At 31.5% G+C, this 18,991-nt stretch overlaps 1 protein-coding gene across 1 annotated transcript; it reads right to left on the bottom strand.

Moving 5' to 3' along the window:
- Positions 1-1,110: 1,110 nt before the first annotated feature.
- LOC130932592 (PHD finger protein ALFIN-LIKE 4-like) lies at positions 1,111-7,361 on the bottom strand. The gene is made up of 5 exons (XM_057861942.1): positions 7,091-7,361; positions 6,985-7,017; positions 3,861-4,089; positions 2,017-2,131; positions 1,111-1,645 (listed from the first exon to the last, which is right to left on the bottom strand). Exons 1-5 carry the CDS (start codon positions 7,188-7,190, stop codon positions 1,400-1,402), a joined length of 723 nt encoding a protein of 240 aa, XP_057717925.1. The 5' UTR covers positions 7,191-7,361; the 3' UTR covers positions 1,111-1,399.
- Between the last annotated feature and the right edge of the window lie 11,630 nt (positions 7,362-18,991).

Genomic DNA, 18,991 nt, shown 5'->3' on the forward strand with positions numbered 1-18,991 from the left:
AAATCTGACAATAAATTTAACAGTAATTAATATTTTTTTTGTAGTGATTCTCATATTATTGACTTTCAAAAAAAAGAGAGTAAGTTTTGTTAGATGATAGTTGGTGGATAATCCTTATATTATTATATGATTTTTGTTTAATAATTAAATCTTATTACTATCTACTAATTATTCAGAAAAGATACAAGAAAAGTGTGAAATTAATGATTGTTAAAAAAGAGAAATTCAATTGGTGACATATATAATCAATTAATTTATTTCAATGACATCAGTAGTATATATTTAGAATCCTATTTACAAGAATCTGTCAAATAATAATTATTCAATCTGATCTCAAGGAACGAAAGTCCTATCTTTTTACAAAAAAAAATTTTCATAATATATCTGTTAAATTATATTATATTAAAATTATATTTCTATATTTAATGATAAAACTACTATATATATTTTAAAAGTTTTTTTAATTTATTTATTTTAATAATTAAAACAAATTAATAATATTTATCTATATATAACAATTAACATAAACAATAACCAAATTGGATTGGTCTAGTGGTTAGCTCATTAGTGGCAAGTGTTGAGAATTCGAATCCCGCATTGTGCATGCAGCAACCCATTGGTCAACGGCAAACCTTTAAATGGATCTTAATACCGCGGATTAGTCCTTGACCTATGGGTTGAGATACCGTGAAAAACTCAAAAAAAAAAATTAACATAAACAATTAAACACCCCATTAAATGGGAATGGAACTGAACGTCGCCGCCGCAAGTGTTGTGTTGTTGCAGCCATGGATCGGAGTGCTTGGGATGCATGGCCTGTAGTCTCATACTCAAATTATTACTTTAATTAATTGCAATATAGAATTGCATTTAATAATCATAATAATAATAACATCTTTTCACCTCTTGGAATTGAATCAAAAACCATTTCTTAGTAACATATAACAAGAATGTATATATCATTTAAGGTTATTACAGCAGCATTCAATAAAATTGCAGGATACTAGTTCTATGTTACCATCTTGGGTCCATCCTTTTTGTTCAGGAAGCAAATTATTTTATTTTAATCTTTTCTAGAATATAGCAATTCTCTACAGGCAATCCCTCGAGTTTCAGCTTTCAACCACAACCATATTCTTCATTATTTTAATTTTTTCAATAATCATTAACAGATGCTAGAACTTGAAGTAGAAAAGAACATTATGTGCAGCTCATATTCAAGTTAACTATCCTAATTTTAGATGATTCAATAGCAGCTCATATACCTGTAGCATCATCTAAAACAATTTAACCTGAAATTAACACCAAGACTACTAACAATAAAACATCACAAACTAAACACATTAGTAGCAATAAAATTGCCAGAATATATAGAACAATCATTCTAAGCTAGCCATTGTTACTGTCTAGCTCTCTTGTTGCTGCAAGATGGACATTTGTACTGCTTGATGTGTTCAGCCCTTGCAGGGGTAATCTTCACACACTTTCCATGGAACCACTTCTCGCATATGTCGCAGCAAATCCAGAAACCGTCGTCATAGCTCTCTCCACATGCCCCACAAGGAACGTCTCCTCCCTGTTCTTCACCATCCTTGTCCTTTGATTGTGTTGCCTTAGAATTCTTTGGCTTAGACTCGGAACCTTTCTGCATTTGTCAACCCACAAGATATCATGACAATGAGAGCATATTTGGCAACCCCAACAAACAAATCTTTTTGTTATTATTATTTTTTTTTAACAAGACAAATCTGTTCTAGAAAAAGCTACACATAAGCTGTTTACTGTTCAATTTGTATTAACAACAACAAAACCTTGTTCCACTAGGTGAGGTCGGCTTACTGTTCAATTTGTATTGATTTTCCACAAAAAAAAAAAAAAAAAAAAACTCTCATGCAAAAGTACATTTTTCTGTACAACCCTTGCAATACATAATAGCTTTAGTGCAAAAAGTTGTGCAACTAGCAAACTGTTACAGTATTACTACTGTGGGTCAGTATAATTTTCAAGCTTGTGTACCTTAGAGTTTGATTTAGATTTGTTACTGCTATGATTAGAAGCCGGTGTCTTTCCCATTCCTGTAACAACCTCAAATATTGTTGGAAGATCATTTATCATAGTAAATAGTCTCTTCCTGCATGAAAAATGAGAGCTGGATATTACTTAAACATGACCAAAAGGACAGCATCGCAAATCAATTACTAACTTGAGAGGGTACATGAAAACAAACTAAAGCATATTAGAAAACTTCGGGGGAAAATCAGCATCATGCAAATAGTATCAGGACTCAGGACTCAGGACATCAAAAAACATTAAATACAATTAGAAAGTACATGTTTTGTTTGCTACAAGAAAATGAATGAATCTGATTAGTGATTAATTAAACTTAAAAATTTGAACTCTTTGACGCTCAAAGATTATAGAGATAAAACCAAAAGGTTCTGCTACTGAAACTATGAAACAGAAATAGCTCAATTGCCTGAACGAAGGCTTGAAACATTCTCCAAAATCTCCATCCATCCCCCCCTCCCCCCCCCCCCCCCTCTTTTTTTTTCTCTGTTTTTGATACCAATTCTTTTTTTTTTCCTCTCAGTTTTTGATACCAATTCAATTCTTACATTACATCCTTCAAACTGTAAATGAAAAAAAATGTGACCTTGACACTTCTCCCACTACAACCACATTATGTGTATGATATTCATATCCTCTCATTTTATCCTTCGATTTGATATCTGTTAGAATTAGAAAGTGAATACCAACAAGACAATTGGAATTTAATCATTTTCTTATGACCGTATTCCCAGATTAACCACAATCATGCAAAAGATGAAAGGTAACAACCTGAACAGTTCTGTAACAAAATTGTGAATACATAAAAGAAATAGAAAAATACAAGCCACAGAAAATGCATTAACTTGTGAATGTTTATACAAGACTAGATACTCCACTAATAAAATCATGGAAAGGAAATATAATATATGACCCAGCTGTTTTTATAAAGCATTAGTATAAACAGCAAAGTATCTTTGTTCAGCTAATATCATTTTTTCTATACCATCAAAACCACTGAATGTTGTAAACTATACTTTATTTAAACAAATATCTTTCAAATATTCTAATAACAAATAAGTTGCACCAATATGAAGACAACAGAAGACCTAGGCCAATTGCTTAGTAGTTACCAGCCTCATGTTATATTTCACTTTCCATTCTCCCCCATGATACTACTCCGCTATCAGTCAACTAAAAGTGGTTAGCCTCGCAAGGTGGTCCTCGCTCATTCACATGGGATACCATGTCCCCCATGCTACTCAGGTTAAAGTGTAACCTAGTTATGCTAGTAACTGAGTATGATACCAACAATAATCGACAAAGTAATGAATTCATATTCTAATTAAACATTTAGTTACTGGTTACTAGTTGCAGCCATCAACATGGTCAACTGTACAAAAGCTAACTAAAGTGCATCAGGTGCTATGATTTTCTAAAGTTGCACTGCCTACTTCTGCTGTCTTTTATTATATAGACATGTGCCTCCTTTATGTCTATTTCTTTCTTACAATTTGATTTTTGTTTACTCATTCCAAGAGCAAATAAAGCAGAGTGCTATGTTCAAAGAATACACTCGAACCATCCTTGGTTAAACTTAAATCGAAGAATACATTCAAACAATTCCTGCTTATACTATAATTGAAGAATACATCAAAACCACCCGCGGGTAAAACTTTAATTGAAAACTACACTTGTTAAACTTCAAAGAATAATGTGATGTCAAGGGATTCAAATGATGCATGGATATGCGTTTTTTAAAAGAGGGTAAAACAGTAAGGCAGCAATATATTTATAAAAGGAACAAGACATACCTATCAGCCCTGTCAAATCCAACTCTAGCACCAAAATAAAAAGCCACACCGAGTATCCAAGCATCACTATGAGCAGCAACCAAAGATAGCCATTCCTGTTTATCAAGCCCATCTCTGGCAAAGTTAATACCCAATGTTGGCTCCGGAATCTCTGGAGGCACCTCCTCAACAGGCAGATTGACTTCCCACTCCTCGGTAGGAAATCCATACAGGCAAAGATTGTCCTTTTCTGTATCACAGAGCTCACACAAATCAAATAAATTACCTAAGCCAATACTTTCAGCTATATAAAAAAGTTGTGCATACTATTTGGAAAAGAACTATCATCAACTATTTGTCTTACAGCAAAATAGCAACATAAGAACTTACAAATTTTATCAAGATATGGAGACAGAAAAATAAAAGTTTACAGAAAATTACCGGACTTTATTTCCAATAAAATTGATAAGAGTTAAATCCAGTGTGAAGGGATATCATGACCAGTGTTTTGAAATTGAGACCATGGCGAAATGGCGTGGCAGATTTTGGGCCCCCCACCGCCATCTAGGGGACGCTGTGTTGTGGAAATCATGGTGGCCGCAATTGCGGTGACGCCATGGCAGAACGCTACGTGAATGGCGGGTCTGGGTGTTTTTTTTTTTTTTTTTTGTTCATTTGCGGGTAATTTTGGTCATTTACAAAACCTTAATAGCCAAGTTAGAGAGCTCACATTCTCAGATACTAGCTTCAGCCTCTTGCTCTCTCACCAACCCAAAAATCTCTTCCCTCTCTGTTGGACTCCCTCCCTCTTTGCTGCTGTAAGAACGCCGACAGCATCACCATCCTCCAACTCCTCCTCCTCCTCCTCCTCTGTTTTCCATGTCTGCTGTTCTCTCCGCTGGAGGCACCGTCTACTGCTCGAGGAAGAACTGAAGAGGCCATCACAGCATCTCCACCTGCAGCATCACTGCCCATGCTGGTTGACCACCTCCTCTCCAGGTGGTCTCCTTTTCTAACTCTTCCTTCCTCTCTTTTCGAGACTGTTCTGTTACAGAACTTTTTTTTTTCTTTTCTATTTTCTGGTTCCTTCCTCTCTTCCATTCCCTCTTAAGTCTGAAATTCTGAACCTCTCTTCTTCTATCCTTTATTTCAATTTACATAGGTCACTACTCACTACGTCGACTTCAAGACAACCAACAGCTCCTAATAAATTCCAAGCCCCTGCCTCTACTGCCCCTGCTTCTTCTGCTCGTGCAGCTGCTGCCATGAAGGGTTCTAATAGAGTTGACCCAGGCTGGAAATACATCAAAACTGTGGAATGTTTGTGTTTACTTGTTGAATTTGCTGCTGAATTTGTTGAATTAATTGCATGCTTTATGTATAGAAAGTTGCTTACATTGATTAGATTTTATACTCTATTACATGTGCAGTTTTCAGCATCTTTTTGTGCACATATATGTATAGTATTTTCAGTCCACTCGCCATTTCCCATAACCTCATATGCCACAATCCTGTGGTGGATTTTTCGCTCTCCACCATGAGCTGCCACAATCAAAAACTATGATCATGGCCTAATGGGATATTCTTCATGCCACTAAATTTCAACCAAGTTTATTTCACTCAAAATAAATAACTCTACTCAAAATAATCTTATCCGTCTATACTCTCATGCATCCTAAGTAGTCCTCTTCCTCTGAGATTTTAGCTCCTGTGCAACAGGGTTGCAAAAAATTAAAGACATCAAAGGAGCTATTGAGTAAGTTTCCGCTCACATGGCACATGTACATATGTAGACAATAGGCTGTTTCCCAGTCCCTTTAAGGATGAATGAAATGGAGAGTTTTGGAGGAAACGGGCAAGGAATAAGATTTTCATTTTATTTTTTTTAGTAAAAAAATGGCAAATAATCATATAACCTATCTATCATTCTATTATCAGCTTAACAATCCTATAAGTTTTTAAACTAAAAAAAAAGTATACCACAACCCTCCATTCAATTTTACCGACAGGTTGAGGGAATAAGGATGTTATGAAATGCGACAAAGGGGCAAGCGGAGAAATGGAGTGAAAAGGATGGGAACGAAAGCTATAAAGTAAATCCCATCCTTATTTGAAAACTTTTTATTTTGAGGGAAGGTACATGAGGTACTATCATGAAATCCGCCAATATCCTCGGTTATTATTTTTATATACAATTTGAAGTTTTTCCTATCTTTAGCACCTTAGAGAAGTTAAAACAACTAAGCAAAGGGAATGAAATCATTTCATGGTATTATTCCCTTCCTCTCCCCTCCTTCCTTTCGCTTACAACTTCCAAAAGATACACATTCCCTGACAACAACGACGACAAATTCCGGGAATATAGTTTTTTTCTTTTATATGAAGAAAGTTTAGGTCAATTCAATGCCAGTTATCTCTACAAAGTCAGGGCACACACACAGCCCCTGCACTAAAAGAGCACATAAAAGAGACTTGCAGGATTCAGTTACCAGCAAGATCCACACATTAATGGTGAGAATCGAACACGACTACGTGCAAATGTGCAATACAAACCCATTTGTTACCAACTCTGCCAATCTCAGATGACTAGATCAACATACTTTCATTCTTTTATAAGTTCCAAATATTTTCAATTTAGACCCTAATCCAAGTAAGAGACAAGTAAACCACTAAAGACCAATTTTTCTAATAAGAGAATCACAAACTATTATTAGACTAAATCGGAGACAATATTTGTAGAGATTAAGTTAAAAATAGCCACACACACACACACACAAAATAAACTAAAATATTTTAAAAAATTTAAAAAAAAAAATTAAAAACGGAAGAAAAGAAAACCACAAGTAGATCACAGAAAACAATACCAGATTACTTACCAGTCAACACCCGTGAACGGAATAAGAATTTTCGTTTTCCGTTTATTTTCTTTATTTATTTATTTATCTTTGAAACTTAACATTTTACACAGCGTTTCCGGAAAATTCGCATAGAAAATCGGAAATTGCAGCTTCAAACTCTAACGAAAGCTTAAATTCAGAACCAAACAATGCACGAATTCAAAAACAATTTTGACTTATCTTTTTGACTTCACTAAAACAAAATTAAAAAAAGTAATTGACGAAATGAGAGCTCAGTAGTAGCTTACCGGGATCACACTGCTTGAAGAACTCTTCAGCATCTGCGTGAAAAAATAAAAAGAATTAAAAAATGAAAGAAAAATCTGAATGGAATTAGAGTAGAGAAAGGATTACCAGTGGTGAGGGCTTTGATCAAAGCAGTACGGCGGGACTTGAAATCACGGAATACCTCTTCGACGGTACGAGGATTGTAGGTATCAGGTTCTTCCTCCATTTCGAAAAAGAGAAGAAGATGGGTGAATGGAGGGAAATTAAAACAGTTTTGTGGGTAATTATTAATAATAATAAGTAGAAAGTAAAATTGAGTTAAGAGTGTTGGGTGTTTCTTTTTCTTTCTTCTCTGGGGAATGTGGCCAGACACTGGATACACTCTCACTCCCTCACTCTCACCACTGCTTTCTTAATAAATAATAAATTAATATAAATATAAATATGCCACACACTCATTTTTTATTGGGTCTTTTTTTGTCATGGTTTTTTATTGGGTCTAAGGCTCTAAGCGCTGGTGCTTTATAGCCCATTCCCTTTGGGCTTTTTTGGACATTAGTTTTTGGGCCTAATTACGTAGATTATAAATTACTAACAACTCAAAAGACTAATAAAAATTATTATTTTTGGCACACTTTTGTCCAATTTCTTTAGTATAGTAATTTAAATATTATTATCTAACTATTAACCAAAAATAATAAATTTTGCATACCTTCTATCATTTTTCTTAGAGTATTGTTAGTTGTCAGTTGTCACCACGAGCCTCTCTATAGGTGACAAAATGGAAGTGAACTTTTCAACAAAAAAAAAAAAAAATTGGAAGTGGAGTAAAAATTTTTCAATAAGAAAGCTGTGTGTTCGATGTTGGTAGTAGCGCTTCCCTAACAACTCTCAAGTAATAATTGGTAGTGACTAGAGATGGCAACACAAACTCGTACCTATGTTGGGGTCTCTATGAATATGTATTTATATTATATTTAAAAAAATGGTTGTAGGAGCGAGAAAGATTTATGGAGGATAAGGTAGAAAAGGATGGTGTCGGATAGTGTTAGAACTCGTCCCTACTTATTTTATTTCTATTTCTAATTGTAGCATGTATGTTTCTTATGGAAAGAGAAAAAAAAAGAGTATTATTATCCTATAATTTTGTAGATTGATTATATTTGTGTTTAAATTCTACCATTCATCTCATTTTTTACTTTATTTTTGTATAATAAGATATAAAAACTATTAGCCTATTACTGTCCAGTAAAAATTGGTATTTAATTTCTTTGGGTTCGTCATTCTTTCAGAGTTTCAGCCCATATTTTTTTATAATTATCTAACTGCAAGTCATTACCAGGCTCATACAAAATTGTATTTCGGTACAATACCAACAAAAATTGAATTTCAGAATAGCACTTGGGCCCAAATAACTATGAATTCCAATCCAAGCTAGGTGCCAACGAGGTTTTTACTATTCTTATGGATAAGGTTAAAAAAGAGGGTAGAATCTCGAGAGTTAAAATCGTCCCTACGGCAATAGCTATCTCACACCTTCTCTTTACGGATGACTGTATAATTTTCTCAAAAGACAGTGAGGAGGAAATTTATCAACTCATTATCATTTTGAATTTGTACACCGAATCTTCAAGGCAGAGAATTAACTTGGACAAATCTGAGATTACGTTTGGAAACCTAATTCCTATCAGGACTAGAGTAGAAATAGAAGAGATTTTGGGCTTGGCAGCCTGGGATAATCCAGGTAAGTATCTTGGGATCCCTGTCTACTGGAAAAGATCTAAGAATAGTGCTCTCAGTTGGATTGAGGACAGAGTGGTGGATAAGTTAGGAGGGTGGAAACAAAAACTTCTTAATCAAGTTGGGAAGAAGGTGCTCATCAAATCAATTGTTTAAGCATTACCTGCTTATACTATGAATGTCGTTCTTTTTCCTAAAGGCTTTTGTGAACGGCTTAGTAAGAAAATTGCCAAGTTCTGGTGGGCGTCCTTAGGTAAGGAAAGAGGTATTCATTGGAAGAGTTGGGATAAGTTATGTGCTAGTAAAAAGGATGGAGGCTTTGGGTTTAAGGATTTATATTGTCAGAATATAGCACATTTAGCTAAACAAGCGTGGAGGATCTTGCAAAATCCTAATGCGATTTGGGTACAAGTGCTAAAGGCTATTTACTTTCCAAGGGTCAATTTTAAAGATGTTGTGATGGGAAGGACAGCATCATGGATGTGAAAAAGTATTATTTAAGGCAGGAATTTTCTTTTGAGAAATGGAAGATGGTTAATAGGGAATGGAGAGCGAGTAAGAATCCTGGAGGATAAGTGGATAATGAACTTAGATAAGGATCTTGTTGTTAGAAACCTCAATATTGAGTTTGTGAAGGATCTAATTATTCAGGGAGAGGGTGGAATATGGATAAGTTAAAGTTGTATTTTGATGGAGCTTCTGTTGATAAAATCCTTAGAACTCCAGTAAGTCTTTTTGGTAGGAAGGATAGTTTCTGCTGGCCTTTCAGATCGGATGGCATTTACACGATCAAGACGGGATATCATGTTGCTAGGAACGAAACACGCTTACAGAACAATAATCCATCCACCTGTGAAGACTTAAAATCCTTATGGCAGGAGATTTGGAATTTAAAAGTTTCTCAAAAAATCAAAACCTTTTTATGGCGGGCCTTGCATAATATTCTGCCCGTTTTTGGTAATCTTTTTTATAAAAGAATTACTAATGCCCCTATGTGCCCTATCTGTTTGCAGGAACCAGAGACCACTGAACATGTATTGCTACTATGTCCCTGGACAAGAGCGGCTTGATTTGGAGCACAAATTCAATGCTGTCCTACGGCCCTAACAGTTTCTTCTTTTGGGAAGTGGACGATGGAACTTTTACGAAGAATGAAGTTGAGTGCTGGGGCTAATTATGATCTTTGTAGCAGTAAGGTTGGTTTTCTAGTTTGGGAGGTGTGAAAAGCGAGGAACCTAGCTATTTATCAGCAGACTATTCCTAATCCTATAATAGTGATTCGCAAAGCTAAACTGATGGAACTTGAATTTGCGGAAATATCAGAGCAACCAGCAAAGCATACAACTACTGTTTCGAGATCAGCCAGCAGGGTTACTTGGAGACCGCCACTGCAAGGTTGGATCAAATGCAATGTTGATGCAGCTTTCAGCGACGTTCAATCTGTGGGGGCTGTGGCTGCAGTATTTAGAGACCATAATGGATCCCTCCTCTCAGGAATTAACTCCATCATAGTTGTTGGCTCGCCATTAGCTGCGGAAGCAATAGTGATTCGGGCAGCTTTAATTATGTCACAAAATTTCCTGATGCAGAAGATTATCTTAGAATCAGACAATCAGATACTTATTCAGGCACTAAAGTCACATACATCAATTGCAGAAATTCAAGTTGTACTTGATGACATATTTCATTTAGCAAGAATCATTCCAAGTTGTAGTTTTACCTGGGTGCCCAGAGAAGCAAACTCATTAGCACATGAAGTGGCGAAACTCACATGGCAGGGAACTCTCCACCAAGACTGGATCATGGATAAGCCAATTTCGATCAGAAACATCCTTCGCAAGGATAATGTGGCTGTTTCAACTTTGGAAAGCAGAGCATGACTGTAGCCAGGAGTTTCTTGGGTGAACACGAAGTCTAATGAAGCTGATCTAGGAGACAACTCAAAGCTTCAAGGGTTTGCGTGGGCAATAGAGGCAGAGGTTGTAGTTCAAGCAGTGAAGGGCATGGCGGGTGCATTGCTGGAGGAGTCCTCAAGCTGATCATGTAGTTGTTCCTGTATATCGTCACAAATTATTTTGGAGATTTCACAGGCTGCACAATACTTTCATACACTAAACTCTCCTTAGATGGCTCAAATAAAACACTAACCTGTTGATTAGAGAGTGGCTTGCTTTGCATGAGTCGTGAGATATACGAGACGTGATCATCAGCTGAGTTAGATGGCAATGATTTTGCGCCTATCCTAGTAATCCTCTCTCTGTAGATTTGGAAGCGTGTTGGCGATAGGTGCTTATCCGCACTCTATCATACACGCAGGAAGATCGAGTCTGGGGTGGTGACTTTGCGGGGAAGGATGTCAGAGGGAGGGAGTGGCAAGAAAGGGCTTCACATTGGTTTTCCGGGGTTTGCAGGTAGTAGGTGGTAGCACAAAGGGTTTGAGTTCCATTAGGCACTTTTGGAACAACGCAGAATGTAACACCCTAATACTTTTAAACTGAGTTAAGCTTTATTTGAATTATATTTAGTAGTTGATATTCAAAACCTTGCAAAATTTTTCTTTTAAAACAAATGTGAAATATTTATATAAAATAATTTATATATAAAAATATTTCATAACTAATTTTTAGAATATTTACTAGTTGAAAAATATATGTGGATCTGGAAATACTAACATGAAAAACGGGCATGCTAAACTATGAAGGCATAACAAGGACAAGCTTTACTCATACCAAATAATTATCACAAGAAACATCATAGTTACAATTGCAATCACTCAATAAGGATAAAACAAGACACACAGAAAATCCTAATTCTCTTAATTTGTATAACTATGGCTAAAACAATCGCATATTCTTCCTTCTTAAGGTAAACGCTTAATGTTTTGTATCTATGTCCTCGATAGCTTACTCCCACTAGTGCACTTGTCTTTTCACCTCAACTGAGCAGTGTATTACTTTGTACTGCATCGTTCCTGAAGATGGTACGGAGAGAGGGGTGAGAAACAAAAGTTTTTTAGTAGTTTATCTATATGGTGTCATCGTATCCATCTCCAACCACTCCGAGTTTTAAAATAAAAAAAGTGATAATGTAAGGTTGTTCAATTATTATTTTCAAAAGTCCTTGTTAGTCGGAGTGGTGTGACTTTTAGATGCTTCTCATTTACTTATGTTATGACATGTGTGATGCATATAAAATGCCTATAGCGTTAAAACATATAAAGGTAAACTCATAAACCTTGGTATGATATTCTCATAGACCATAAAGCAAGGCAAAATAAATAATAAATAAGAGAATAATAGTAACATTGCCATAGATAAGTCAAACATGATAGATCTGAATAAAATAAAGATCTTAAACAATATCATACATCATACAAAAAGGAACTTTGGATAAAGGAAGGATCTTTAAATGCAATCATAAACATAAATTAAAAAAGGATAAAAGAAGAACAATCATGATCATACTTTTCATTATTTTTTTCTCGTAACTTTTATGGAAGGTATTGAGATCAAACCGGTATAAAAAGTGGGAGTCCCCTTCCCTTACCGAAGGTTCTTATCCCAAACGTTTTGGCGATCACCTTCCCTTATCGAAGGATCATCTCGATCGATCACCTTCCCTTACCGAAGATCATATCGATATCTTGTCTTTAGGGGTCACCTTCCATTACAGAAGGATCATCCCCTCAGTTCAATTTACAATCAAGGTTATTTAGATATATACAAGAAAAAAGTTATGTCAACAAAGATCTTATTATATAAAATTGATGGGATAGTCCCCTTCCCTTACCGAAGGTTCTTATCCCAAAGGTTTGCCGATAACCTTTCCTTACCAAAGGATCATCTCGATTCGATCACCTTCCCTTATCGAAGGATCATCTCGATTATCTTGTCTTTGGGGGTCACCTTCCCTTACCGAAGGGTCATTCCCTCAATTCTTTAATGCACATAAGATTGTTATTATAATGCATAATGCGTATGAAGGAAAGAGACATTATATCATGACATGTAATGCTAACATCTATATCCAAAAGCATTTAACATATGACATAAAAATTAGCATAAAACCCCTACCTCGAGTAAAGTTCCGATTGGTATTCTGATGTAAATAGATGCGGTTTGTTAGTGAAGAGAGACTTGTTCTATAGCTAGATTTTGTGTATACTAGAATGTTTTGTATAGAAAAAGGGAATAGAATGAGAAAGGAAGGATCAAATAGCTCTCAGGTATGTGCAGATTATGTTAGGAGGCATTTAGGTGAAATCTTCAATCTGAAACGTCACTTTGTGAGCCCTATAACATTTTTTACGTTTGGAATTTGGAAATAGCTATTAGAGACTAATTTATAGAGAATTAAATTAGCTTTAAAACGAATATTAAACTAAGTCAATCGGATGACCACAGCTTGAGATATTCTCGAAATACTGTTACTATATCAAGTTAGCTGATAAGAGCACGATTTTCTACTATGAACTTGTAACCAATTTATCTATCTAATTCAATTTGAATTTGATTTTATACTAAACTTAAGAAATAAAGCTAGTATTCTTATTTTTTCATATAACTAAATATCATTCAAATCTGATAAATGTAGAATTAGTTATGACTATGTTTTAAAAGGTTGTTTATTGTCGGTTAGAGATTTACTACCACTAATGCTTTCATATGTTTAAATTTTAAATTCAAATCTTAAATTATTACTATTATAATTAATTAATTAGTTATTAAATAATGATTTGATTCAAAAAGTTAGGATGTTACACAGAAGGGAGCTGTTGAGGAGTAATCACCGTGTTGGGTGGGTCTTCGGTGATCCATCTGTTTGTTGTGCTTTGGGTCCTGTGTGGGCCTAGCACTGGTCCAAAAAAAAAAGTTAGGTGCCAACAAAAACGTAATTTGAACCAGCTTGGGTTAGTCGAGTAGTTAGCTCACTCGTCCGCTTAAGTAAGTGCCAGGAGTTTGAACTCCGTCTTGTGCATGTAGCAACTCATTAGCCAGTGACAAACCCTTAAATAGAGCTCAAATCCGCGACGGGTTAGTCCTTAACCTGTCGGGTTGGGGGATACCGTAGAAAAAAAAAAAACGAAATTTGGATTTTAGAGTACCAAATTAGGTCGGTGTAGTAATTAGTTCACGAGTCCGCTTAAGTAAGTGTCGGGAATAACCCATTGCCAATAACAAATCCTTAAGTAAATGTTGGAAATTCAAATCCCGATCCATTAGTCTAAAGTTAATGACAGAATAAATTTTATTTGTGATTTTTTCATTTAAACTAAAAAAAATCATTAATTTTAACCTTTGTCTAAGGAGCATATTATTTAATATTTATGTTTTGTATATTATCAATTAATTTTGGCAAGGTTTTTACTTTTTAGGGTTTATTGTGTAACACATATACTTGTACACAGAATAGTCCTTCCTATATGAGAGTTAGGGAGAAGAAAGGGAAATATGTCTTTGGATCCGAAAATATGATGAAGCAAAAACCGTTGGGCCCTCCCAAACTTCAAGTGTATGTCAGAGACACACATCAGAGATATAGAAAAAGACTAAACATGACAACAAACATTAATTAATATTGAAAGGTTAATGTCTTCACTCTTCACTTCCTTATCAAACATGGTCCAAATTAAACCAAAGCCCCACTACACGTGTATCGCATTATTAGAGGACTATAATTAATAATTAATTTGCTGAAACTAAAATACATGAGATCATACACATATCATATTGAGGAGAAAATTAGACCATGTATTTCTAAAAATAATAATAATGATTAATTTAGGGTTTCTTTTAACCATGTATATACTTTATGTTTAACATAAATTTTACTTGAAGTTATTGGAGTACCGTTTGTAACCTATAAAATGTGCACCGGATAACATTCATATACTTGAATTCGTAAATTTATAAATGAATTAAACAATATAATTAAAATCTAATGCGAAAGGCGTGATTTTTAATATGATATTAATAATTAAAGAATTCAAAGTAGAATTTAGGTTGAATTATTCTGCCAGTATTTATAATTTTATCAAATTTATAATTAAATTTTTATAATTTAATAAACTTGTACACTATTTCAATTTTTGTAATTAATTTTTTTTGTAAAAAAATATTAGAGTTAACCGAATATTATAAACATAAATGTTATTCAAATTTAAAAATGTAGTCCTTAAGTGTGAATATATTCAATTTGGAGATGAATTATTAATTTTAACCTTTTTTTGTATGAAAATTAAATGACTTAATTATAAATTTAAAATTGTATAAAGATTTAATTAAAAATTTTTAAATTATACAAACTTAATTATAAATTTAATAAAATTATAAGAAATAGTATAACAATTTAATAAAAAATTTATTAATATACTTAAATACTTATAGTCATCTATTGACTAAATAATAAGATCAAACTCTGAAGAAAGAGATAAAATTGGTGAAGCGATAAAATAAAAGCCTAATTACTGATAAACTAAAAATGTACATATAATAAAAATTAAAAATTTAATGATAATTAATTTTTTACTTATATTTTTCATTTCAAAGGATTTTTTTCAGTTGGATGCAGTCAGTAAAATATGGACTTGAATTTTAAAAGATGTATATATATTTTTTGCTATTAATATGAGAACCACTTTGGTGGGTATTTTAAAGTGGTGTAGTCTATGGTGGTCACAAATTTTGGTGTTTATGGTGGTTATAAATTTCATAAAATGATATTTTCAACTAAATAAAATGAAAAATTGAAGCACGTTTCAGTTTTATTAATAAATAATGACATGTTTATGAGTGTAAATAAAAGAAAAAAACTATACCATTTATTATATTTTTTGACAAAAAAATGATTTATTGTTTTCTCTCGTCGTCGGAAATGGAGTCGCTACCAATGCCCAAAATTTAAAAAATGATAGTATCTAAAAGTACTTACATTGCATTAATTTTGTTCTCAAGTTAATAAATAATTATTTATATCTTTTATTTTTTAATGATTTTATTCTACAATAAAAATTTTGAGGTCAAAGTTACTGTTATTAATTAAATTTAATATTAGTAAAGTGAAATTTAAAATTATTAATTACAAAAAAGAAAAGTATAAGTAGATAATGAAAATATTAATGCAATGTAAGTATTTTTAGATATTATCATTTTTTAAATTTTGGACATTGGTAGCGACTTTATTTCCGACGACGAGAGAAAACGATAGATCATTTTTTTGTCAAGAAATATGATAAATAGTCTAATTTTTTTCTTTTATTTACACTCATAAACATGTTATTATTTATTAATAGAACTGAAACGTACTTCAATTTTTTATTTTATTTGATTGAAAATATCATTTTATGAAATCCATAATCACCATAGACACCAAAACTTATGACCACCTTAGACTACACCTTTTAAAGTAACGCTTATATATATCACATATTGTGTTAAATAAGGATTGTGTTCATTACCAACCCAAATAAAAAATAAAAAATTGTGTTACGTAAATACTAAAATTAGTTATTGAAATTAATTATTAGTATAAAATATATATTAAAATATAAATATATATTAAAAATAAATTAAACTACATATATATTTATATACAAATATATTAATAATTAATTTTAGTATATAAATAATATTTTTTATTAAATAAATGTCATTAAATATATCCCGTGATCTTTATAATTTTATTAAATTTATAATTAATTTTTTATAATATAAATTTTTATATTATTTTAAATTTTATAATTAAATTTTTTTCATAAAAAATTGTTAAAGTTAACCGAATAATATTATACACAAAAATGTCATTCATGTTTAAAAATTTAATCATCAAGTGTGAATATATTCAATTTGGAGATGAATTATTAATTTTAACCTTTTTTGTACGGAAATTAAATCACCTAATAATTATAAATTTAAAATACTATAAATATTCAATTGAAAGTTTTTAAATTATACAAACTTAATTATAATTTAATAAAACCATAAGAACTAGTATAATAATTTAAAGTTTAATTATTTTGTTGGTCTTTATAATTTTACTAAATTTGTAATTAAGTCTTTATACTTTTTTTAATTGATTTTCTACACTATTTTTAATTTTGTAATCAGGTTCTTTATATGTCAAAAATATTTAAATTAACAGAATATTTTTTTCAAAAAATATATGATTAAAGATCTAATTAGGTTCTTAATTATAGATACTTTCAATTTGTAAAAATATATTCAGTTAATCCTAATATTTTTTACACTATAAAGGATCTAATTATAAAATAAAAAATAATATAAAAACTCAATTAAAAAATAAAAAAATATAGAGACATAATTAAAAATTTAGTAAAATTATAAATAGCAACAAAATAATTAAATCATAATTTAATAAATAATTTATTAATATACCTAAATATTTATAGTCATCTATTGGCTAAATAATAAGATCAAACTCTTTTTAAGTGATAAAATTGGTGAAACGATCAAATAAAAGCCTAATTACTGATAAACTAAAAATGTACATATAATACAAATAAAAAATTTAATGATAATTAATTTTTTATTTATATTTTTCATTTCAAAGGATTTTTTCCGGTTGGATGCAGTCAGTAAAATATGGACTTGAATTTTAAAAAGATGTATATATATTTTTTGCTATTAATATGAGAACCACTTTGGTGGGTATTTTAAAGTAACGCTTATATCACATATTGTGTTAAATAAGGATTGTGTTCATTACCAACCAAAAAAAAAAAAATTATGTTACGTAAATACTAAAATTAGTTATTAAAATTAATTATTAGTATAAAATATATGTTAAAATATATATATATATTAAAAATAAATTAAATTATATATATATTTATATACAAATATATTAATAATTAATTTTAGTATATAAATAATATTTTTTATTAAATAAATGTCACTAAATCTTTATGTTTGAGACACGTATAACACAAATATTTTACACCAGAGCCATTGATCATACGTCACCTCAATAGAGTGAATGACAGAATAATTATTTTATTTTTTTTTTGTTAGAAAAAATATGAGCAGAGCAACCATATTATTCATGATTCATCACATGAGGAAAACAACTTCACGAAATTGAACCTAGCTAGTTATTATACTGAATTTGAGGTTATTAGGGTTTGCCCCAAATGAAAGGGAAGAAACACATTGCTCCAAGTGGAAGTGATGGTTGCAACCTACGTGGAAATAATTGAACTTAGATCAATCGGTCAATAAGTAACACGTACCCATATAATAATAATAATAATAATAATAATAATAATAATAATAATAATAATAATAATAATAATGCTTTTGTATTTTGATTAATTAAGTTCATGTTCATGTATAAAAACACACCCCCCATATTATTATAAACAATTCTGCTACGTTACCAACAACATTTTTACCAAGATCTGCCAATTCTTATTTATAACTGTGTTTACTAGAAATGTCTTTGTGAATATATCTAATAAAAATGTCTTTTTTATAACTGTATTTAATAGAAGTATTTTTATAAATATATTTTTTAAATATGTCTTTCTATATATATTTAAAATATAATAATTAATCATTATTAACAATAAATTAGTAAATAATATATTAGTACCCTATATTTTTCCTATCATAAAATTGAATGAAATCAAATAATTGTGCGCGTGGTACTTATCCAATTATATGAAACTCCACACATTCATTACCATCTCCATCAAAATATATGAATATCAACAAAGGGGGAAAAAAGTAACAATAATTACCATCTCCATCATAGCAAGCAATTGTTGTTATCTGATTAATTTTGATAATGCATAAGTAAGACTTTTTGCATATATTGTGTCGGCTAATGTTGTATGTGGGAATCCCCAAGTGGTTATTTTGTCCCAATAAGCATACATTTTTTAATTGTAAAATGTCAATATTATATTATTAAGTTTTGTCCTTTTGACAAAAGTGACTCCTTCAAAAATTAAAATTTCAACAATAATATTGGATTATTCAGAAAATAGACATATTTGATATTACTATATATCTTGATAGAATTTGTATACACTAATAATAGTATAAAATGTGTGAAAACTATATACAAAAGGACAAAATGTCCTTTCTTCTTTAAATTATGAATCACAGAAAATTTTATTCATATATAAGTATAATAATAATAATAATAATAATAAATTGAAAATAAAAATACAACTTATTTAATTCTAATAAAAAAAATATTCCATATTCTAATCTCACTAATGATCTATAGATTTTTGTTTAAAGATTATTTGTCGTAACAGTACAC

The sequence above is a fragment of the Arachis stenosperma genome, chromosome 6 (assembly GCF_014773155.1).
Source record: "Arachis stenosperma cultivar V10309 chromosome 6, arast.V10309.gnm1.PFL2, whole genome shotgun sequence".
Classification (NCBI taxonomy): domain Eukaryota; kingdom Viridiplantae; phylum Streptophyta; class Magnoliopsida; order Fabales; family Fabaceae; genus Arachis; species Arachis stenosperma.